The sequence below is a fragment of the Numida meleagris genome, chromosome 3 (genome assembly GCF_002078875.1).
Source record: "Numida meleagris isolate 19003 breed g44 Domestic line chromosome 3, NumMel1.0, whole genome shotgun sequence".
Classification (NCBI taxonomy): domain Eukaryota; kingdom Metazoa; phylum Chordata; class Aves; order Galliformes; family Numididae; genus Numida; species Numida meleagris.
The window spans coordinates 16,802,384-16,822,615 of NC_034411.1; the positions used below are offsets into that span (position 1 = coordinate 16,802,384).

The 20,232-nt window shown below is 40.6% G+C and overlaps 1 protein-coding gene across 2 annotated transcripts in view; it reads left to right on the forward strand.

Annotated features, from left to right (window-relative positions):
• The window catches only part of PARP1 (poly(ADP-ribose) polymerase 1), a 30,251-nt gene extending 11,585 nt beyond the window's left edge, over positions 1 to 18,666 (forward strand). For both annotated transcript variants that reach the window (XM_021389433.1, XM_021389432.1), the window contains exons 6-23: positions 336 to 452; positions 962 to 1,138; positions 1,578 to 1,719; positions 3,278 to 3,418; positions 3,797 to 4,039; positions 4,824 to 4,892; positions 5,683 to 5,815; positions 7,010 to 7,205; positions 8,399 to 8,527; positions 10,868 to 10,951; positions 11,954 to 12,076; positions 12,471 to 12,599; positions 13,306 to 13,404; positions 13,893 to 14,045; positions 14,346 to 14,473; positions 14,844 to 14,905; positions 15,985 to 16,099; positions 18,082 to 18,666. In XM_021389433.1, coding sequence (XP_021245108.1) covers positions 336 to 452; positions 962 to 1,138; positions 1,578 to 1,719; positions 3,278 to 3,418; positions 3,797 to 4,039; positions 4,824 to 4,892; positions 5,683 to 5,815; positions 7,010 to 7,205; positions 8,399 to 8,527; positions 10,868 to 10,951; positions 11,954 to 12,076; positions 12,471 to 12,599; positions 13,306 to 13,404; positions 13,893 to 14,045; positions 14,346 to 14,473; positions 14,844 to 14,905; positions 15,985 to 16,099; positions 18,082 to 18,163 — 2,322 coding nt within the window. In that variant the 3' untranslated portion in view covers positions 18,164 to 18,666. The remainder of the gene's footprint in view (positions 1 to 335; positions 453 to 961; positions 1,139 to 1,577; positions 1,720 to 3,277; positions 3,419 to 3,796; positions 4,040 to 4,823; positions 4,893 to 5,682; positions 5,816 to 7,009; positions 7,206 to 8,398; positions 8,528 to 10,867; positions 10,952 to 11,953; positions 12,077 to 12,470; positions 12,600 to 13,305; positions 13,405 to 13,892; positions 14,046 to 14,345; positions 14,474 to 14,843; positions 14,906 to 15,984; positions 16,100 to 18,081) is intronic.

Here is a 20,232-nt window from a genome sequence, read left to right on the forward strand (position 1 = left end):
CTTTTTGTATGGGATAGTGCTGTAAAAGTTAGTCCTGCATTATTTATGTGTTCAGAAAGGCTGTGAAGTGTTGGTTTACACAGAATTCTATAGAGCCAACCTTTCACCTCTGATTTTCTTGTGAGAGTATTTTTTTAAAGCTATCGTGTGCTTATGTATTCATATTGAAATCTGAAGCACGTGGCTTTAAAGACCTGATCTAGTTGTTTGGGTAAAATATCTGGTTCTCCCTTTGATGAAGCTGCTGGGTCTTGGTTCTCTTCATCATGCTGCAGTTCCAGAGGCATTCACAGTGACTGTCTGCGAGTAGCTAAGCTGACAGGTTTTGTCCACAGGAGCAGACAGAGCTGATCTGGGGCATCAAGGATGAGCTGAGGAAGGTCTGTTCCACGAATGACCTGAAAGAGCTGCTGATCGCCAACAAGCAGGAGGTGCCTTCAGGGGAGAATGCCGTAAGTTGGTCTGTAGTCACTTTGCATGTATGCTGGGTCTTCAGTGCCCCAGCTGATCCATATTTTTGTCACTGGCTCTGCAAAAGCAGGGTGGCTGTGGCACTTCACATTGCCTCCTTCTAACTGTTACATTATGTTAAAAGGAGCATAAACTGCATTATTTTCTGGTTATTTTCTGGCGTGCTTTCTAAAAAAGTCACATTTCAGACTGTGTAACTTGCAAAAGGTTTCTCTCTTTCAGAGCCACATGTCACATGAAGTATTTGTATTTATTAAGGCTGTAGGGAGCGTGGGATGAGATGTGGGAAGTGTCTAGACTCAAAACGGCCAAGAAAATCTCTAGGCAGGAAAACTGGGGCTTGTCTGAGCCTACGTTCCCACCTACATACTCGTGCTGAGATGCAGTAGCTCATCTCCTTCTTTCCCTCTCTGGCACTGCTGTCTGTTCAGGCTCTGTGCAGGGCGTATGCTCTCCTGAATGCCCAGTTTTCTATTCTTTGTTGTTTTAGATTTTGGACCGAGTGGCAGACGGGATGGCGTTTGGAGCTCTGCTTCCCTGCGAGGAGTGTAAGGGGCAGTTTGTGTTCAAGAGCGATGCGTACTACTGTTCAGGGGACATTACTGCCTGGACTAAGTGTGTGGCTAAAACACAGACTCCCAACAGGAAGGACTGGGTAATCCCGAAGGTGGGTGTTAACTGTAAATGGTGATGATCTGAAGTATGCTTCATTGATGCTTCCTCTTGTAAGGAGTCTGGATAAGCAGCAGTCAGTGTTCGATGCTGTAGAGCAAAGTGTGCCACAGTGCTCAGCAGCTGTGACAGTGGGAAATCCTGTCACAGCTGCATCCCTCTGGGGGCAGTTAATGTAGAACGAAGTCGTCATTTTTCCCAGTAACACTAAATTAAAAGAGATATTGCTGATTTGGTTTGAAACCAGTCATTTACTCTGCTCTAGCTTTGATTTCTGAGTCAATGAGGTGGATGTTTGCCTATCTTGATATGAGTATCTCAGAAATCCTTTGAGACCTGCGGTAAGTGACACAATCTGGCCAGTGCTTAACTTGGCCTTTACATTTTATAATAGTATTTGTTGTTTTTAAACTCTGTATGCTTCTGTCCCACAGGAGTTTCGTGAAATTCCTTATCTCAAAAAATTTAAGTGTAAGAAGCAGGACAGGATTTTCCCTCCCGAGGCTGCAACTGTGAACTCTGCGCCTCCTCCGTCTGCATCCGCTCCTTTGACAGAGACTGTTTCTGCTCCCCAAGGTCAGTGGAGTTCAGGGTGGTGTGTGATGCCATTCCCATCCAAATGGGCCCCTTGAACAGGCCTGCTGTTTGATGTTCTCTTACCCCTGAGCAGTCTGAGCTCTCCTGGTAAGAAACAGAATTGCAGATTGTCATGTGCTACATCTTCCTAGCAAAGGAGGACCCTTTTCTAGCTCACTGGGGACACGTGCTTGGGATCTTGTGGTTTTTTGTGTGTGTGGTTGTTGCTTTTTTTTCTGACAAATAATTCTGGGTATTTGTTGATGGTATGTCTGCAGTGAATCAGAAACTTAAAGGCCCATGTCCCTAGTGAGTGCTGTGAAATACTTTGACTTGGTTTCTTGAGGAGCATCCAGGAATCTCAGTAGTGCCAGCTTCCATATTCTACATCCAGTGTTAAGTTTTAAGGTCAAGAAGTTGTTTGAAACCCTCTGTATGTACTTAGTCTCAACAACTGCTGACTAGCATTGTGCAAAAAGAGATGTGCCGTATCCAACCTGCAAATTGGCAGATGGTTCAACTCTTGTAATTCTACATAGGCCACGGGAACAAGTTGCATCCTTTAGTAATGTGGCTTGTCCACTAAGAACTGTGACTTCTCATTTAGTTTATTTAGCCCTGCCTGTAGTTTGGGGGAGCAAGGGAACGTTGTTACTTAGTGAGAAGGGTGCAAGTAATTCTGCCTAGCTAATGTTAGGCTGATCATGTTATTTTAACAATGAAGAGAAAGTTACCTGAGCCTCTTTTCAGATTGGCAACTTGATTCCCATTCCTAGTGTGCCCTGAAAGTAAATACAAACTACTGACTAGAATTAAGCACAGGTTACTTTGTGGCTAGCAGCCTAACACACTTGTGTCTGGGATGGTGGATGGGGAGAACAAACTCTTCAGCTGGTGAAGCAGAATTAATAGCATTCATCTTTAGAAGTGCAGATAAGCTTTCAGACACTTGCTGTGTCCCGAATCCACCTGCATTGCAGGGCTCATTGCATCAGTGCTGACGCGATGGTGTAATAGAGCCTCAACTAGTTACTGGTTTGCTTGTTACAGGGTTTGCATGATTCAGCCAGCTTCCAACTTTGAACTATCTGTAAAATCAAGACCCAAACGTACTGTAACATGTGAAGATTCTGTTGTTTGAGAGGCAAACTTTCTCCAGCTCCTCAGAAACAGATTTCCTTTTGAAGAGGCAGGACCTTTCATGCTGTCCAGTTATCAGATGAAGAGTGAAGCTGAGCAGAGTCCCTAGTAGGCAGTTCTGAAGCAGACTTTTTTTAAAACAAACAAAAAAAAAACCCTAAATGCAGGCAAATAATGTGCCCGCGTATGCATCTTTTCCTCCCTTCCATTCATTCTGTTTGTTGTTTGTGCTGGGCTTTGTCATCTCCCTTAGAAGAGAATGGAGCTTTCTCCCACTCATTAGTCAGACCTGCTTGGACTCATCTCCCTGCGGGCTGGGCTGATGATTCTGAGTGTGTGGGATGCTGTCTCTGTGCATGTTATTTGTGTGGGGGACTGTGCTTGTCACTAACGTGCCATCTTGTTTCTGAACCCCCAGACAAACCACTGACCAACATGAAGATCCTGACTCTCGGAAAGCTGTCCAAGAACAAGGAGGAGGTGAAGAATATTGTGGAGGAGTTGGGAGGAAAGATGACAACAACAGCTAACAAGGCCACCCTGTGCATCAGCACACAGAGTGAGCAGCCATGGGGTGGTCGCTGATAGCACTGGATGCGTGTACTTACTTGGTCAGAACTCTGTGGGTTGGTGTTTGGATTAGGGAGAGCATTTGCACGTGCATGTGGTCTTGGAAAAGTAAAAACAAACATGGATTGGTTGAATTTTACTCACCTAGCATAGTAGTCATGTGGGTTGTGCCACAAAGACTGGACCAATCAGGTAAAATATAAGTGTTCCTGCTCTAGTCCAATCTTCAGCTTTGTACGTGACGGAAATGCAGCTCCTCAAAGCTTTACAGAGTCCTTAATTGTTGTCAGAAGTGGAGGCTAAAGTCTTGAAACCTCTCAGTTGTTTTTTATCATTTGTTTGTTTTCTTCCCTTTCTGCCTCTGCAGAGGAGGTGGAGAAAATGAGCAAGAAGATGGAAGAAGTGAAGGATGCCAAAGTTCGTGTGGTCTCAGAGGAGTTTCTTAAGGATGTGAAATCTTCCAGCAAGAGCTTTCAGGAGCTTCTCTCTCTCCATGCAATTTCACCTTGGGGTGCAGAGGTGAAAATGGAGCACCAGGAGGTGGCGGTGGATGGGAAGTGCAGCAAGCCCCCTAGTATGAAGAGTGCTGGGAAGGTCAAAGAAGAACAAGGTGAAGAATTAAGTGGTTGTTTCTCCAGGGGCCCATTTAATGCTCTGTGTGCACAAAGAAAATCTGAGTCTAGTCTAGCCTCGTCCTTTCCTAGAGTTCTGACTTTTTTTTTCTTCATAGTAAATTTTAAATAATCAAGCTTTAGGTAAGACCAGGTTTAAGTGAGTATGAAGCTGTCTCCTGACAGCTTTTGTCTCAGTGGCGCTCTTAGAATCATAGTATCACGAAATCACTAAAATCATGTAGTTCAGCTGTCAACCCATCACCACCATGTAGTAGTCTTTACAACTGCCATAGCAAGCTTGCATTGTTCATGCTGGAAAGTGAATAAAGCCATTAGATATGCTCCCTTCTTTTCCATATCCCCCAGGATTTTAGCTTCTGTCATTCAGTTTTGTGTTTTTGCTAAACTAACTCATAGCAGCAGGGTCTTCAAGGGTACTGAGTGTCCCACATGCCCTGTGAAGTTTTAAAATCCCACTTAAATACAACCATAAATGTGACTTCTATTTGTTGTGTAGTTGGGAAAATGATACTGGGTCAGGAGGAAGGAAGATAGATGTTATCTGGGGAGATCTTGGTTCTCATTTCCTTGTGGGGGATGACAGCTGTGAATTAGCTGCTAAAGGCAGGTAAAAAGCCATTGAAGTGTTGGTGGTGTTATACTGGGAATCCGATTTGAAGCCTCGTTAAGGTAATAATTATGCAAATTGAGAATTTATATCTTGATTCAAGTCAAACTGTATTGCCTGCGTAGGAAAAAATTAACTTCTTATCCCTGCAGGACCTAGCAAGTCTGAAAAGAAAATGAAGCTAACAGTTAAAGGTGGAGCAGCAGTAGATCCTGATTCTGGTGAGTGAGAGCAATAGCTGAGCCTGCACCAGAGTCTTCAGGGTGCATGATTGTTTCCAGCATTCTTACTTCTATTTTTTCTGTGGAAAGAGAAGAGTTTGCAGTTGCTAATGTAAAAGTTAAGGGCTCTGTAAAAGGAAGTGAAATTCTTAAGATAGCCTTCCTTTGATAGCAAGAAAAGCTGTAGATTGACACTTAAAGCTTGGATGTTCTAGGATATTCTAGTGCACCTTTCAGGAGGACTATTTAAACTAAGGTGTACATGTTTCTGAAGCTGAACAACATGTTAGAGGAGTGGATAAAGGCTCAGGCAGCAGAGGCCATGTAGGCTGGTATAAGCATCTGCCTCAAGACTCTTTGAGCAGGGGTGACTGATGCTACTCTCCAGATTGATAGCGTAAAGATGTCATCCTTAGAATTCATACTGCAACCAAGGCCAGCCTTCATTTTTTCAGGCCATTTTTTAATGTGACACCTGCAAAGTTATATTTCTCTTAAGAATTCTTCTAGCCAGTCATGCAGTGTTCAATGCTAGACGCTAGGTTGTCCTTTCTCAAATGTACAGTTTTTCTCAAGTTAGGGTTGAGGTTCATTCCAGTGTATCTAAAAGCACGTACCTGTGATGTGTTGAAAAATAAGCTTCAAATAGTTTTTAATGAGCACGTTACCACTGTTCTTTCTGATACTTTGTTAATTTTCACACAATTTTAAAACACGTGGGTGAATGTGAATGCAGGAAAGAAACCTAAAATAGTAACCTCTGTGTTCTAATTCTGTTCCTTCTCTGTAGGTTTGGAGGATTCTGCTCATGTTTTTGAAAAAGGTGGAAAGATTTTCAGTGCAACTCTTGGCCTAGTAGATATTGTGAAAGGAACAAATTCCTATTACAAACTGCAGCTGTTAGAGGATGACAGAGAGAGCAGGTGAGTTCAGTTTTCCCCAGAAATGTCTTTGTTTGCTTTTTTCTAGTAAGTACTGGATTTTTTGGCTTCTACAAAAGCAAGAAATAGGTAAAATGTCATTGTAAGAAGTTACGGATAGATAAGTTGGTTTAAAAAAAAATTTTAAAGTTGGGGGGGCTGAGGGGAAGTTGTTGAATTGTATCTGGTAGCATTCATTTGTGCATCCTGGGGTAAGTGAGGCACATACAATAGGTATCTTCTTAGGACTGGATTAACTGGATAGCAGGAGGGACCGTAGTGCTCTGTTACTGACAGCAGCCCATGAAAATACAGAAGGTGAAGGTTTCTCTGTTTTAACATCCAAGACCCCATTCATGAAGTCTGTGATGTTGGGAGTCTTCCCCATATTCTCCAACTTACTTTTGTCTTCTAATTGCAGAGCTGTGACCTTGGGAAACAAAACGCGATTCTGTCTCTTAGCACCACAATGTAGTTCTGACTTGGAGGGGTAGTGAGGCCTAGCAAAACGCAGTGAAATGGTCAGGAGGTGATTGTGTATTTAGCTTTTCAGTGTCATCAAGTGTGGTAGATCTGTCCAGTGTTTACAATTCTGAGAACAGATACAGAAATTGAGGGGGATGTTGCTGGCTCCTGTATTTGGAGTTTGTATGTGGATCCAGTGCATGGAGGGATCTCAGCACCTGTGCTTTCTGCCTGACAAATTGGAAAAATGGACTGAATTGATCGCCGAAGCTTACCCAAGTTAGCGTTAGTAAAACAAAAATATACTTCACTTATTTCTGTTGTCCCTAAGAATCTGAACTCTATGACTTTGAATCACAGGCTTAAGTATGCATGATGTTTTGTTATTTTTTTCCCCAAATACACAAACCCAAAAGTCTGAACATGTGTATTTGTTAAATATTGACTCAAGTGGTAATAGCCTCTTTTTTTCTTTACTCTTCTCTCTCTCTTGCTGTGCATGCATTTATCTTCAGAGCTGTACATCTGGTGTGTTTACAGCAAGTGTTCTTTACACCTGTTGTTGGACATAGGCACTGTGGTGGCTCTTCTGTTGCTCTCTTGCTGAACATCTCTCCTTAAATTAACGACATGCAAGTGGCTGATTCACAGTTGCAGAATCAGTTTCATTTGGACTGAGATCTAGAGCCAAAGCCTTTACATCTGCTCTTTTCTCGCGTTTCACTTCTCTAGGTACTGGGTGTTCAGGTCCTGGGGTCGCGTGGGCACTGTCATTGGGAGTAACAAGCTGGAGCAGATGCCCTCAAAAGAAGATGCGGTTGAACACTTCCTAAATTTGTATGAAGAGAAAACTGGCAATTCTTGGCATTCAAAGAACTTCACTAAATATCCCAAAAAATTCTACCCACTGGAAATAGATTATGGACAGGTAACTGTAAAATGTCTCTGCGCCAGGTGGAGCATGTCTCAGCTCCTTTTCTGTAACTCTTTTCTTCTGTGCTCGTTGACACTTCAGCAAACTTGAGGGATGAAGTGCAGAGGGGTTTTGCTGCACGAGTTATTAATGTGAACATAGCAGGGAGACCGCTGGGAGGACAATTATTCTTGTTTACTCTGTGTAATCTACTAGAAATTAATTCAAGATGAAGTAAGCAGTCATTTCACAAACTCCCTGATTTATTTTGTTCAAAATAGACACATCTGTCTTCTGCATCCAAAATCCTCCCAAATGGTGAAACAGATCTTAAGCAGCACTCTGCTTAGTGCACATGTTGAGCAGGCTGAGAAGGGGAAAATATTCATTGCCAGTAGGATTTGGCTATTTAGACAGCTGTACTAAATAGGAATTCTATTCCTTCTGCCTGGTGGGAGTTTATGTATTTGTATAAAGACATACCCATAACTTTACCTATTTTCTGATGACATAGCTGAGTGCTGTTAATAGCTATAAAGGCATCAGAGAAGATGTTTTCAAGCCATTGTATTTTTTTGTCTAGCCATGTTACTGGATGTCATCTTTCAATGTGAAGCAGTCAGTGCTTACCTTTCTTTTTGGAAATTTGAATATTGCAGCAGGAAACTGTCTGTTATACTGCAATGTGCAGTGACGCTGAAGTGTCTGGCAGATGCTTTATGGATGGAACACTCCACCCAGGAAAATACCTAGGAGGTATTGCTTCCAACTGATGATGCCTGTACTTATGGATGGTCATTTTTATTATAAAAACATACTGAAGTGATTATTGTATCTCTACTTTGTTATAAAACAATGAAATAAGCAGTCCTTTTTTTTGTAACATGGTCTCTGAGGCAGAGGGCTTGCAGAACAAGTTAATACTGCTGCTTGAGGTAAAGCAGAGATGCACACAGTTCAAGTCTCTCAATTCTACCTTTATTTTACAATGCCACCTCTTGGAACACATCTGCCCAATTACTGAATAGGTGGATTTTTGAAGCCATTTTGCTCCAAAAAAGTCAGACCAACATCCAACGCTCCCTATGAAATTCAGGCTATTAATATTATACGTATATTCAATTGGTTTTGATTTGTTACCATGGCAGCCAGTCTGTCACCTTATCCTTTGTGATTTTACTAATTCTGGTACTACGTTTTCTTCCCAGGATGAAGAAGCTGTCAGGAAATTGACAGTGGGTGCCGGGACTAAATCAAAGCTTGCTAAGCCAATCCAAGACCTTATTAAGATGATCTTTGACGTGGAGAGCATGAAGAAAGCTATGGTGGAATTTGAGGTGACTGCACGCATTCATGTGTCTCAGTTGTAACCTCCTTTCTCTCTATATCATACTTATGCAGCCTGAAGTAACTTCTTTGCAATCCAGGGTGTATCATACTTTGCAGAAGTTGCTGCTAGTTTTAGATCAGCCTTAAATAAGGGCAAGAGTCTGACCAAGGTTTGACAAGCAGTGGAAGTAGTAACTTAGTTAAGATGCACACGAGTGTGTTCTTTGTTCTACAGTAGGGAATGCCTGTATCAGATCTTCTGAATTAGGCTAAACTCTAGATTTTTGTTATTGTTTTATTTCTCATTTGTTCTAATGATACCCTCTTTTCATCCATTCTTCTTTCCTCCATACTTTCAGAGAGTGGTCTGGTAGCATCTCTCCTTGTGTAGAAAGAGTTGTTCAGAGATCCTGCAGGTTGGTTGTTTTAATACAAGTCAGACTGCTTTGATTCTAAATAACAGGTGTAGGTTTTCTTCAGACAGCTTAGTTACCCCGTTCTAAGACTTCATATTTAAGCAGCTTATCTGAACGTTTTCAGATGTATTGCCCAACATTTTGTAGTGCTGTAGGTTAGTTATGTTCTTGTGTATATTCAGTGGTTCTTTTGGTTGGTTTTCTAAAACAATAATAATAGTTTGTAATGGGAACTGGCAAAAGGCTCTAGATTGTCTATCAGTGGATTTCATCTGGCTTTGTAGAGCTCTGAAACTCTGTTAATTCATACAGCTGCACATCTGTAGGAGACATGAGAATCATGGGACTCAGTTCCTACTAGATTTATCTCATGCTGCTGCTGAAACAGCAGTTTTTCTTTAGAGGAGTTATTTTTTTTCTCCTAGTCTCATGTTTCTCTGCATCCTCCCAAAAAGGCTGTGTGATGCCTTTAACAAGCCTGGTGTTGAGCTTTTCATTCTATCCAGGATTCTCACTGTGCCCAAACTGTGAGTTCTAATGCATTTTAATTCCTGCTTCTAATTTAGATTTCAAGAGTTTCCCCTCACCAAGCATTCAAAGTGTTATTACAGTTATCCATGGCATTGCCTTGCATGAGGCTGATGGTTACAGAGCAGTCTGTTCCAGTGTTGTGCCCTCTCTTGCGTGGGTAAATATCTCCATCACTCCTCATGACAATCTTGGCACATGCAGCTCTGACACAGAGCTAATTCTTCATGTTGCCTTCAGGGTTCCTCGCAGTGTTAATCTTCAAATTTATCCCCAACACATAATCAGTTTTGAAGTCTATCTTCTCTTTTGCATCCATCGTGGCTTTTTTTTTTTTTTTTAGTAAATGACTGTATGTATACATAACTGCAGCAAAAGGTAAGAGCTCTCCTTAGCCCAGTACAAGGTGGAAATCTCCATTAAAAAATCACTTCAGGGCTTTTGAACCAGTCTCTGTAGCTCAGAACAACCTTCTGTGTTCAGCTTGCAGAGAAGACTTGCACACAGCCAGTGTTCCTTGCTCTATAGTGAATGAATAATGTAGAGCTTATCCAGATAGTGTATCATGTACATGGTTTCATAGAGTCTTTTGTCCTTGAGCTGAATCATAAACCCACCGAGTAAAGTGAATGCTAGTTTCACCTGCAGGGTGTATGATGACTACTGTAAAGAGTCCAGAGGGTACATGTGTGATCTTGGTAAATGACTCCATTGGTGTTTACTTTTGCTATGTGCTTTTGTATTCAGGCAGCCCATAACTGTGCAAAGATTTAATGCACATCTGAAACTCACTCAAGATCCATCAATACGAAAGGAAAAACAACAAATGAAATAAAATAATGGATCAATGCAGGCAGCCAAGACATCAATTCTGACTTAGTTGCTTTTCAGTTTTTTTCAGGCATAGATGTGAAGTATCTGAAGTATCTTGGAACCTTTTTACATTTGACCATTGATTATCGTAGCATAAAGCTGAGGGCTGGAAGAGGGTGTCTAGGTTGTACCTAGGGGTACAGAAGATCTTATGAGCAAGAATTCTTTCTTTCATATTGCTTCTTTGTTAGCCTGAAATGTATGCTTACCAAAGTGATTCAGGAATACCTTTGGCGCTAGGTTAATCCTAAAATCCCAGTCAGACACTTAGGATGCTATTTTGTGTTACTCTGCCATCCATGCCTAGTCTCCTATTGCTGTGTTGCTTTGTTTGTAGGACTTATTTTCAGTAGCAAACACTGTCTTTCTGATACCACTCCTTGATCCACAGAGATTAATAGCAAGTCTGAAATATTTCTGTTCTTTGTGTAAACCAATATGGAGAGATTTGTTCCCTGGAAACCAGAGAGACAATGCTGCATCAGTTTCAGTGCAGTGAAATCCTGTTTTAATTGTTTTAAACTTTATCAGATTGACCTGCAGAAGATGCCACTGGGGAAACTCAGCAAGCGACAGATCCAGAGTGCATATTCCATCCTTAATGAGGTTCAGCAGGTGAGTGTGACAGAGATGCTGGAGCAAGTGGGGAATTTGGTTGTTGTGGGCTTGGAGTGGGCTGAACGGTGAGCTGTGTGTTTGCTCGAGGTGTGTTTTTTTGTTTTTTGGTTTTTTTTTTTTTTTTGCATAATTCAAGAGACAATGGGAAGAGGGTGCATACTTCTGTCTTAAAATAAAAGTGAGTGGAGGAAGCCTTTTTGTTGAAATGTAAATGATTACTGATTTGTGTGAAGATCTGAGCTTGCTTTTAGGTATAGAAGAGGATGTGGTTTCCATGACAAACTAGTTAGTTCTCTTTATCACTGTAAAAGTTTAAGCAGTATTTGTATCTTTCAAAGTTTAGGTAGTGCTTGTATGTACTTCAAGCTTTTGTATCACAAACTCCAGGCTGAGGCAGACTTGCTACTGACAGAAATGGCAGTTGAGCAAATGAAGCTGGTGTTGCCACCCCAGATAATCTGTTTAAGCATGAGAATAGGAGTAGTTGACTCAGGAAAGAATCTGGCTTGATGACTACTGTGTATTTACACATCCTGACATGGACCGTTCCAAGAATCACTGTGTAGTACTGCCTGAAAGAGTTTGCAAAAGTACATCATCATATGCTGTTGTTTTGTTTGGCCTTTGTGCGTTTTTTGTTTTTTTTTTTGTCATGGGTACCCTGGGTAAGCATTGACTAAAGGAAGTTTCGATTTCGATTGTTAGAGTACCTCGCTGAGAGCACACATATACATGCACACACCCTTTTATTTTGCCTTCTGGAAAGCATAATTCCCATTAGATTTTTCTGGGCAAGCCCTGTGACTTACTACATGCAAAAGAATTGCATAAAGCTGCCCCTTTTACTCCTTTTGGACTTTCAGGATTAAAACAACTTCTATTGCTGCTTCTGTTTATTTGTTCTCAAGTATCCTGTGTGCTTCTCATGTGCATGTATTGCTACGGAGCTGTATTCTGGCATACTCAGTAATTTCTTTTGCTGCTTGTTTTCTTGTCTAGGCAGTTTCTGACGGTGGTTCTGAATCCCAGATCTTGGACCTGTCAAACCGCTTCTATACTCTGATCCCTCATGACTTTGGGATGAAGAAACCACCTCTTCTCAGTAACTTAGAATACATTCAGGTAATTACTGGAAACAGTTTGATGTTTTCAGGCAACAGGCCTGATACCAGACACCTAACACACTGAATATATGAAGTGTGAAGAATTATTTCAACCTCCTACTTTTATGAGGTTAAGCTTGTGGGTTTTTTCAGAATATCTTATTTTTTTGTTCATATATGTATGTTTACATATGAAGATTATATATAAGATTTTAGAAGATAAGTAAAAATAGATACAACATGTGTATATATATATGTTAATACATGTATGTTATACATAAATATATATTTAAAAGGCAGTCTTCTTAAATGCTGATGCCTGTACTTCACATACATTTTTATAATTCAGAAGTATTCTAGAGTTATTCTGAACATCAAAGACGCAAGTAAAATAACCTCTTTAAATTATTCAGGCTAAAGTGCAGATGTTGGACAACTTGCTTGATATTGAGGTTGCTTACAGCCTTCTTAGAGGTGGAAATGAAGATGGAGATAAAGACCCAATTGATATCAATTATGAAAAGCTCCGAACTGATATTAAGGTAAAAGAAATGACTGACCAGGAATGTGTGCTGATGTATTGTTGGAGTGTTAACAGATCAGCTAAGCTCGAAGTGGACAGATGTATTGGCAAAGAAGGGCTGCCAAGATGGCTATGGTACTGGAGCACATGTTGCACAAGGTGATACTAAGAGAAACTGGGCTTTTTAACATGGAGGAAAGAAGGGTTTGGGGGTATCTTACCAATGTATATAAATACCAGGTGGGGTAAAGGAATAGAGAACATCATGGCAGGCTTGTTTTTTTGGTGGTTTTTTTTTTTTTTTTTCAGGGGTATCCACTGACAAAATGAAAGGCAATGGGAGCAAATTGAAATGATGGGAAAAAATTTCTTTTTTTTTTTTTTTTTAACTGTGCAAGTTGCCCAGAGAGGCTCTGATGGTTCTATCTTTGCAAAGTGTGACTGGACTCAGCTCACAGCAATCTGCTACAGCTAACCCTGCTTTGAACAGAGCGACTGAAAGTCATGTAGATTTCCTGAGGTGCCTTCCCATCTCCACCATCAGTAGTTCTCTGGTTGAGTGCTTTCTGTAGACTTTTACAAATTCTCTAGTTGGGAATAAATTTCCACCTAAATGATCAAATAGAGAGGCAGCTTAAACTGAGGAGCATAGAGTGAATGTCTTCACTTTATAACAAGTTTTCTAATTTATATTATAAAGAAACTTCTTATTTGCTTCTTCGCAGGTGGTTGACAAAGATTCAGAAGAAGCCAAGATTATTAAACAATATGTGAAAAATACTCATGCTGCTACTCACAATGCATATGACCTCAAAGTTGTGGAAGTAAGTATGGGAATACTGGGATTTAAGTTAGTGCAGATTAGCTTATATCAGTCTATTTACTTGCTTATGGCTTCACTTTATTTTCAAGTACCTTATCTCGTTTCCCTTGTTGAAGGCATATTTTGATAGACCATTTAGTATTTTATTAAATAGAAAAGTCTAGGCAGAGATGAGCCTAAGCTTTTTTTTATTTCATCTTAATTTGCCACATAAAAGAGTAGTCGTCTGAAATTAAGTTTTAGTTCCCTAAATGATTTTTTCAGGAAGTGATGGTCTCATGAAAATGCAGAAGAGACGATAAAGGATTAATAATGGTACTGTGTGATCAAAGCTCCTCTTTTGCGAGCGTGACATAGCAAGCTGCGAGCACTGATAAACGTTTAGATCAATTTTCATAGCAGATGGACCTATTTGCCAGATTGGTTACATGAAGGTAATGGCTTATTTACTTGATTGTTCTTTTTCTCCTATCCCATTTTGAATTGAAGATCTTCAGGATCGAACGTGAAGGAGAGAGTCAGCGTTACAAGCCATTTAAGCAGCTTCATAATCGCCAGCTGCTGTGGCACGGTTCCCGCACCACCAACTTCGCTGGTATCCTCTCGCAGGGTCTCCGGATAGCTCCCCCTGAAGCTCCTGTGGTATGTTCAACAGACAGATTCTTTGGCTGCCTCCATTCAAGTGTCCAGAGGTGGTCACGGTCAGAGAGAATATAAATAGTAGGATTTCTGTTTGGGGAGGACCCAGTATTATCTCTGAGCACGAGAACATCATTCAGTGTCCAGAGTGGGTTGCTGTATGGTGTCTACAAGAGTGTGAGTTGCAGCTTTGCTCTCCTGAGAGCTCAGCCAGGTGGATTCAGTACTGCGTTTATATTACTGATATTATTCTACGAATTTGTCAATCTCGTTTCCCACTCCACTCCCCCCACCTTGCTGCAGACTGGCTACATGTTTGGGAAGGGCATCTACTTTGCAGACATGGTGTCGAAGAGTGCCAACTACTGTCACACATCTCAAGCTGATCCAATTGGGTTAATACTACTGGGAGAAGTTGCCCTTGGAAATATGTAAGTAACTCATTAGGAGCATTTTCTAAACGTGCTTAAGGGTGTTATAACAGAATCTTATGTTAAAATAGCAAGCCTCTTACTCAGTGTGAAAAAAGAACGCATTATATTTCTTTAAAAACAATGTTGGCCTTTTTTGTCAAATGAGAACTGTTGGGTGGTGTAAAAACATGCTACAAGTGTAGAATCTTGTTGTAAATGCCAGTATCAATAAAATTAGTCACTGAGATGAAGAAGAAAGGCAGGTGAGTTTCAGAAAAATAGAATTTAAATTAACTCACCATACACTGAAGCCTGAAAAAAATGTAATTTTTCCTCAAGATTTTAAGACAAATGTCAAATGCTGTTGTGTGTTCTTTGTGTTATCCAGGTATGAGCTAAAGAACGCTTCTCACATAACAAAATTGCCCAAGGGAAAACATAGCGTGAAAGGTAACTTTTCTCTGGTAATGTGTTTTTGGTGGTGAACTCGCTTTATGTCTGTCTCTCTTCTTAGTGAAGAGACCTACAGTCTTTTCATAACTGTGTTTCCTTATAAGAGTTTGCACAGTGTAGCATTATGATTGTGTCTGAATACATCTATAGAGTGTTATGAGATGTGAGTTAGTACACTTGAAAACTTAAATCTGAAGTTAATGGGCTGCCTGAAGTTCAGGAGGAGACTTTCATTTCACAGTACATGAAGAACAAAGTAAGGCGTATTCTCCACCTTCTTACTCACTTTCATCATAACAATGTAATATGTTTTAGAAGAAAGATGAGAGGCTTGATAGATCAGAGGAATAATTGTTCAGCCTTCAGAGTGCTTTGGAAGCTTGTAGCAAAGGGAAAGGGTAAAGATAGAATTTTGGACAGAACAGCTGTTCTCATTAAATTTTATCAGCAAAAAGTAGCGTTATTGTAATGAAAGGAAAAATGAAAAGAGACTTTTCTAATTCAAGCATGAGAAATAGTAATCATGACTGTCTTTACAGAGATAGGAGGGATTGATAGCGTTCAGTAATGAACTGCTTTTCTTAAATGCTCAATTTTGAGAGGCTTAATAAATGAGTTTTCTGAAATTTATTAAAACATGATGTAGCATTTTTTTCAGTGCATTTCAACTATTACAAATGTCAAATTCAATTTGTATTGAAGAGTTTAAAGAATAAGAATTGATTTATTAAAACTTCCTGAAAATGTTACAATTTACACATACATGTGCTAGGATATGAGAGCAATAAGGATAGTCTGGTCTGTCCGTTTAATGGTCTAATCTGTATGATCAAAGCTAACAGCAAAAAGTGAAACTTTCCCTTTTAATATAGCAGAGTACAACTGCTATAAATACAGTGGTGCTGAGTTGAATAAACTGACAACATCCTGTATGTTCTCCTTAAGACATTTTTCCTCCCACTCAGCATATGACAATATATGGGATGTAATACATGACTGCCCGAGTCATTTTCTTTATGTGCAAAGTCTGATGTCTGCCTTCAAGATTTGTTAACTAATGTTTTTTCCTTTTCTAGGCTTGGGCAAAACTGCACCTGATCCCACAGCCACTACAACCCTTGATGGTGTAGAGGTTCCCTTAGGGAATGGGATCTCAACGGGAATTAATGATACCTGTCTTCTGTACAATGAGTATCCTTTGCTATGGCATGGGTTGTACACTGTGAGTGTTGTTTAGCAGGCTCTTGCTAATGTTGGTCAGGAGTTTTGCCACAATGTCTTGGTTTTTAGATCTGTTTTTGAGCACTATTAGACTGTTTTCAAAGGGAGACAATTTTACGGGTGTAAAATGCTTAAACTGTCATCTTGTTAAAAAGGAAACAGTATACATACCAAACAGCTGTTGCTCCAGCAGGACTCAGTAGCTGAAGGTATTGAAGTGGCCTATGGATCAGCATCCAAGTACTACTTTGCCCGGATATGTGCCAGGACAAGGGAAGGGGAATGCAGCCTGTGGTTTCTGCATCATTCCAACATGGTTTCTTCCTCGGAATGCCGTGGCTGGTCAGCTTGACTGGGAGGAGGTGTGGGAGCAGACTACTTGGAGTCTCATCACACAACTTCTCTCAGGTCCCCCAAATCCTTTGCTAATATGAAGGTAAACATCAGAATGCCTCTCAAAGATGTAGCCTTTGAGCCTCTTTCCAGGCAGAAGTGCCCCCAGATCAGAGTTGCTCTACGTTTACAAGACATCATGAGAATATTATGTCTATAGTATCACTGTAGAGATTGTCGACTACTTGCTCCCTATCAGTGAAACAAATAGCTCATTAATACAGACTCTGGGCTATGTAGAAACTGACTTCTCCCTTAGTAGGTTGTTTTCCTCTTAGAAGCAGACTTAAATTGGGACTTGAGTTAAGTTTGTGGCTGAAAGTATTAAGAAAAATTGACAAGAACTGTATTCTGACAACACTGTATTCTGAAAAAATACAGTGCAGCCACAGAATATTCCAGTGCTACCAATAACTGTAGAACTCTTCCAGACTTGTTGTTTTTGTTTTGTTTTGTTGTGTGTTTTTTTTTTTCTGTGGGAAGTAAAGATTAGTGACTTTTTGTTGGGAGGTAGCAGTAGAGCTTACACATAGCTTGTGGCCAAGAAGGCCAATGGAATCCTGAGGTGCATTAAAAAGAATGTGGCCAGCAGGTCAAGGGAGATGATCCTTCCCTTCTGCTGTGCCCTGGTGAGGCCACATCTGTGGCCTTGGGGTACTGTGTCCAGTTCTGGGCTCATCAGGTCAAAAAAGACAGGGATCTCCTAGAGAGCATCCAGCAGAGGGCCACAAAGATGATGAAGGGCCTGGAGCATCTCCTTTATAAGGAAAGGCTGAGTAACCTGGGTCTGTTCAGCCTGGGGAAAAGAAGACTGAGAGGTGATCTGATTAATGTTTACAAATATCTAAAGGGAGGTGAGAGGCAAATGGTTGAGGCCAGGCTCTTCTCGGTGGTGTGTAGTGATAGAACAAGGAGCGGTGGCGTAGAACTTGATTATAGGAAGTTCCATATGAACATACGGAAGGACTTCTTTACACTATGGGTGACGGAGCACTGGAACAGGCTGCCCAGAGAGGTTGTGAAGTCATCTTCTATGGAGATATTCAAGATATTCAGGGCCCATCTGGACACCTGCCTGTACAACCTGTTGTAGGGAACCTGCTTTAGCAAGGACGTTACACTCGATGGTCTCTTGAGGTCCCTTCCAGTCTCTGCAATTCTGTCACACCAGGTCTGTAATTGCAGATCTCATCTAAGCTGTGTAATTCTGCTGTTTAAGTAGCAGGAAAGACATTGTGCATTGTCTGCCTGACAAAAGTAATGTTCAAGAGCTACAGCGCTGTATATAAATCAGTTCGCTTGCCTGCCACTCTGGGTTCCTGCTGTGCCATCATTGATTCTCCATGTGTCTTTTAGTTGACAGTTTCTAAATCCTATAGAATATTTTCAGACTTGAAGAAGAATTGAATTTAAAGATTCCCAGTTTGAGCTATTAGACCTGCGTAATCACACAAGTATCTGTATGATAACTTAGTTCAAAGGTGAAATTTGACTATTTTTTGAGGTTTTTTTGTGTTTTTAATATCAACAGCTATAATTTTCCTTAACATTCTTCATAGATATATTGTGTATGACGTTGCTCAGGTAAATCTGAAGTACCTACTGAAACTGAAATTCAACTATAAGACATCACTCTGGTGAACAGTATTTAGGAGTCCTGTTAGTTATACTGTAGTTACACTATAGCGTTGACTTCTGACATGCTTAAGTATTGACTTCACTTATCAAGATACCGAGAGCTAAACTGCAAGAGCGGTTACTAAATCCTATTTAGTACAACAGTTAGTGAAAGTTTTTATATAAATGTGGCAACACAAGGACCTGAACTCTGTTGAGAATGCTTAGTTGGTTTTGTTTTATACCACTTCTATTTGTGGGGGCTGTCAAGTGCTTGTTTCTTTTAATTGGCCAAACAAATGGATGACAACAACAGCAACAAAACTGTTTTTTAGCCAGAGGTGGGCAATAGCAGAGAAGGAACTCGAGGATGTTTGTGATGTTTGCTCTGTTAGGGCTCCTACTTGTTTAAGATACCCTTTTTTCAGTTTCCATTTTGAATAAATAATAAATGTGCATTTATTTTGAGGTTAAAAAAAATAAAAGATAATTTCATACTAACAGCTTTATGTTTCAAAATTTCCAAATTGTTCTGCTTTGAGTAATCATTTATAAATATCTGCTGACGTTTTCTTGAAGATATCTCTCTCTGAAGGTCAAATGCCAAACATTAAAATCTGCAGCATTCTTATCTCAGGAAGTCATGGTGAAATCAAAAATTTGGACTTTCCACTGAGACTTCATCTGTCAACAGCTGGTGTGGTAAACATGAAAAATGAACTTGTAGCTGTTTGAATTTAGTGTTGGCCCCAATAAACCTCCTTTAAACATATGCTTTCAACATGATGTAAGTTGGTTGTTGTAGACTCAAGCCTTATGAACTCCAAGTTGAGTTTGGGTGTAACAGGATAAGCTTCACTTGTCACAACCTGGAGTGAGGTATATTGGCACTCTGTGAGTACACTCGAATTTCATCTCTTGAACTGTCAATAGAAACTAGTACTTTCAGTGTTTAGTGATGGTTATTACTGAAACCAACTCACTTCCAGTAAGTCATTGAGCAATACAGAAATAACTTTACTACAGAGCATCATCAACATAATTTCTGTTCTAAACGTACTAATTTCCCTGAGCCATACATCCATGTTTTCCTCTAGTTGTGAAGGGCAAATTGCCTAATCTCCTGGTACAGCTTTGCACGGGCAGTACAGTTGGTATCCTCTGCAATCAAAGTTCGCTTCCCAAGAAAAGACCATTCAAGCTTATGCTGACTATTAGTGCGGAAACATCAGATCTGTTTCCTAAAATGCTGTGATGTCTTAGTGCCTTTTGAAAGGCAAGCTCCAAGCCTGAGTGGTTTGTTACGGTGCAGCTGTTTCCAGGATTCTTGAAGGAGAGGAAGATGAAAACCACTAGGTGGAAAACCAAGGAGAGAAAAACATGGGGAATGAGCAGGTAAGCTGTGTGACTGGAGTACAGCTGAACATGAGATAAACAAATGAGGGTGCTGCTCATGGATTTTATAAGTGGTAAGAGTGGCCTTTTTTCTTACGATTCTTCAGTAGCTTCATTAATGACTAATTGTTTTGCTTACAAAAGAATTTTTTGGTCTGTGACTTAAATACAATCTTGTCACTCTCTGCAAGAAAATATGAGAACTCATTCTGTTTAGTTAAGGTAGAATATTTTCCCCAGAACACCAGCTTGCAGTTCAGTTTTGGACCAGGAAGTAAAGGTAGATGCTTTTGATGTATCCTCTACCACCCATACCAGAGGTAGCTCAAAGTCCCTTCCTGCTCTGAGAATGTCTGGCCCTGAGATGGCTATAAACATTAGGCTGTGGTAACAGTGCAAAGGAGCACTTTACGATGTGCATGTAGTGCTCAGTTTTAATTGCAGCACGAGCGAGTATATATCTCACTGTCTCTAACCTTCCAATTACAGCAATAAAAGGGTGACTTTACAAAGAGGTGCCCTTTGGGAGACTGTGGGAAAACCCTAGCATGACTGGCCCACAGTGGCATCTAATGTGAGGCTGGGGTGCAGGTGCTGTGACCCAGCAAAGGCAGCTTCCCCTAGGGCCTGGCTGAGAGGAGCTGCACAGTGACAGCAGACGAAGGCGTCTGGAGGATGTGCACAGAGCAGAGCTAGGC